At 37.8% G+C, this 3,803-nt stretch overlaps 1 protein-coding gene across 1 annotated transcript in view; it reads left to right on the forward strand.

Moving 5' to 3' along the window:
• Positions 1 to 1,764: 1,764 nt before the first annotated feature.
• PPA2 (pyrophosphatase (inorganic) 2) overlaps positions 1,765 to 3,803 on the forward strand; it is a gene marked incomplete at its 5' end in the record, with an annotated part of 68,898 nt that continues 66,859 nt past the window's right edge. Inside the window, one exon of the mRNA XM_005872432.2 lies at positions 1,765 to 1,836. Coding sequence (XP_005872494.2) covers positions 1,765 to 1,836 — 72 coding nt within the window. The remainder of the gene's footprint in view (positions 1,837 to 3,803) is intronic.

Raw genomic sequence — 3,803 nt, forward strand, 5'->3', positions numbered from 1 at the left:
GAGGAAGGGAGAGAGATAGAGAGTTAGAAACATCGATGAGAGAGAAACATCGATCAGCTGCCTCCTGCACACTCCCTACTGGAGATGTGCCCGCAACCAAGGTACATGCCCTTGACCGGAATCGAACCCGGGACCTTTCAGTCCACAGGCCGACGCTCTATCCACTGAGCCAAACCGGTTACGGCAGGTATCATTTACTCTTAATTACAAAGGCAGCCCAGCTATTCTGTCAAGTTTCCTGCCTTAATTTTAATAATGAATTTATCTGGTTTGTGCAGCATTCGGAATTCTTAGAGCTGAAATTATTGTTAATTTTCATCACAGTGGTAGTCCCTAATGTAACAACTGAAGTAATCTACTAAAGCAACAATTTTCAACCTCTTTCATCTCAGGGCACACATAAACTAATTGAAATTCTGTGGCACACCAAAAAAAAAACATTGTTTTTTGCTGATCTGACCAAAAATAGGTATAATTTTGATTTATTCATACCTGATGGCTATTGCTGTGCTGGCTGTTATCATTTCTTATTTGACAATCTAAGGGAAAAGAGGTGAGTATCCCTGGCTAAATAGTCAGGTATTGCATGTTTTAAAAATTCTTGTGGCACATCAGTTGAAAATCGCTGTACTAAAGGATTGTATTTTTAAAAAATATTTTTATTGATTTCAGAGAGGACGGGAAAGGGAGAGAGAGGTAGAAACATCAGTGATGAGAGAGAATCATTGATTGGCTGCCTCCTGTACACCCCACACTGGGGATCCAGCCTTGCAACCCAGGCATGCACCCTGACCAGGAATCGAACCGTGACTTCCTGGTTCATAGGTCGACCATTAACCACTGAGCCATGCTGGCCGGGCTAAAGGATTGTATTTTTATTCTCTTCAAAATTCTACCTTATCTTTGTGACTTAAAGCAGAGAAAAGAATTACAGATTGATGATTGAAATATACAAAGTGCCTGTTGGTTTATTGTATTTTATTTAAATAATACATATTTTTAAAGGTATTTAAAATATACATTTCAGTATGTAATGAAGATAAGTTAGGTTATTAAAGTTTTTTTTAAAGAAATTGACCTTAATATTACCATTGTTATCACTTTGAGTGGGAAGGAATTATTCATTTCTTTTATTTGGGTAGGACCTTTAGACCTTTGTTCATATGAATTCTAGGCAGAAATTGGGAATTTTGTTGTTTGGTTTCTCTTAGGGCCGTGGTCGGCAAACTGCGGCTCGCGAGCCACATGCGGCTCTTTGGCCCCTTGAGTGTGGCTCTTCCACAAAATACCAAGTGCGGGCGCACTTACAGTGCGATTGAAACTTCGTGGCCCATGCGCAGAAGTCGGTTTTCAGCCTGGGCGAGTCTATTTTCAAAAAATACTGTTGATATTTGGCTCTGTTGACTAATGAGTTTGCCGACCACTGTCTTAGGGAATTGACATCAGTTTTAATCCAATTCACTTAATAAAGACTTTTCAAAATGACATTTTTCATATTTGGGATTTTAGTCTATTTTAGACATTTTCTGCTTTGGATGTTTAAACCACAGGGATAAGTAATGATTTCAGCAACCTAAATATGGTTTATTTGGTGTATATTTCTTAATGATTAAAGTGGAGCAAGTTTTAAAAGTTGAATTAAACTTTAATTGGGAGTTACAGTTAATTTTGAAAATACTTTTAAAACCTTTTTAAAGTTTAAAGTGGTTAAAAGTATACTTGCTCTAAAGAATGGGCTTGTTCATTGTTTAATTGTTTGTTTTCTTTCCAGAGAATGAAGCTGGTCACTATATTTCCCCCTTTCATGATATTCCTCTGAAGGTGGACTCTAAAGAGGTATTGTTTTAACTTGTTTTGGGGAAGAAAATACGTACTTCTAGTATCACCATAAAATGCTTTTTGAAAGCATCTAGAAAGAAAAGAATGTGGTCACAAGTCAGGAAGGATAGGAGTTACTACAACAGGATTGTAGCCTTCTTCCTGAATTAGAATTTGTATGAGAATAGGATTCTGTCTGGAAGACTTAGGGAGAAAGAAATGGTAGTGGGCGCTAAAGCGTAGAATCTGGTAGTAAATAAAGATTTAAGGTTAAGAATTTAAGAGGTTAACAACAGGCTTATTTTTAATAATAATAAAATAATTAACATTTGTGGATTTTTTTTTCTATTTGCTGGCCACCATGTGAACATATGCCATTTTATTTAATCCTTATGAGTTACTTTTATCTCCAAGGACATGGAAGCTGAAGGCATTTCACTCACTTATCTAAGATCAAACAGCTGGTTAAGTTCACCTGCATTATCTCAATAGGCAAGGACTACTATTACTCTTATATTGTTACTGATGACTGATCATAGCCTTGCCCATGATCAGAAATCTAGTCTGTTGTGGAGGTGGGGTTTTGAACTAGCAATTCTGATCATAAAGCTCATGGCCTTGAACCACTCTACGAAGTAGATGCTGGAAAGATAAAGTTGGAAGATGGTAATCTTTGACTAGCTCTTCTCCTGGAACCTAAAATTACTTGACAGATATGGCAGTAGGCGTGGGAGACCTGCTGCTGAAGGTGGCGCTGAGAATGGCTCAGAATCATGGGAGCATTCGCCTAGCTGGCAAGATGGCATAACTGGTAGCGAATGTTAGTTATCCTCACTGAGTTGGAAATTCTTTCCTTAAAATGCCAGTAGTTAATTGGTTTATTTCATTACCAAATGTAGTGAGGGGCACGGTTCTTAAGTAAATAAGCAGGACTGCATTCCAGGTCCAGGTCATATGGGGCCGGTTGATGGGGTTGGGCTTTTTAGATCAGTGTAGGGCAGAGGCCAGTGAAGTGGGAAGCTGCTTCCGATGCAAGAGTGGTTTGACCGTCTTGGTGTTACCTTGGAGGCCGAATATAAGGCCTCATACTAAGGTTATGGAAGGCTGAAGTAGGATTTGTGCTGCCTTTTAGCCCTTCAGAGGACTGGACTGTCAATGATGATGGCAATAAGGAGAATAACAGTGAACATTTATTGGGTGCTCATTGTGCTTTGCCTTGCATTATCTCAGTAGGTGAGGGCTACTATTACTCTTATGTTGTTAATGAGGATAAGTGCCTTGCCCATGGTCAGAAATCTAGTCTGTTGTGGAGGTGGGATTTGCACTTAGGTGCCCTAACCCATAACTTGTACTCTTAACTGCTCTTGTGCAATCCTTTCAGCTCATTACTTCTAAGAAGTGTTCAGCTACAGAACAAAGGGTCACATAATCGGAGAGAGAAAGAAACCGAAGAGAGAGCAGAAAGAACTTTATTTTACTGTGTGTCCCTATAAGTGTAAGGGTGTGTGTGTGTGTGTATGTGTGTGTGTGTGTCCATCCATATGTTTTGTTCTGTTTGGGACAGTGAACTATCCAACCTAAATATCTTGTGTTTCCTATCACCTCTCCTTGCTTTTGGCCACAAGTGCATGTGTTCACTTATTCATTTGTTCATTAATTTAATCCAGTGATTTCCAACCTTTTTCATTTTATGGCACATACAGACTCATTAAAATTCTGTGGCACACCAAAAAATATATTTTGTCTATCTGAAAAAAAGGTGTAATTTTGATTGATTTACAATAATAATAATAATAATAATTTCCTACATTTTTTGCTCCAAAGTGACTTTTTAAAAAATCAGGTGCCTATACTTGTATAGAAGGGTTTCTGGTACCAAGAACTAACCAATCAAATGCAACCTTATTATGTGATATGATCAATAAGATACAGCTCTATTATATATCATATAATATATATCATATAATATATCATATAATATATAT

Source organism: Myotis brandtii, unplaced genomic scaffold (genome assembly GCF_000412655.1).
Source record: "Myotis brandtii unplaced genomic scaffold, ASM41265v1 scaffold38, whole genome shotgun sequence".
In the NCBI taxonomy this organism is placed as follows: domain Eukaryota; kingdom Metazoa; phylum Chordata; class Mammalia; order Chiroptera; family Vespertilionidae; genus Myotis; species Myotis brandtii.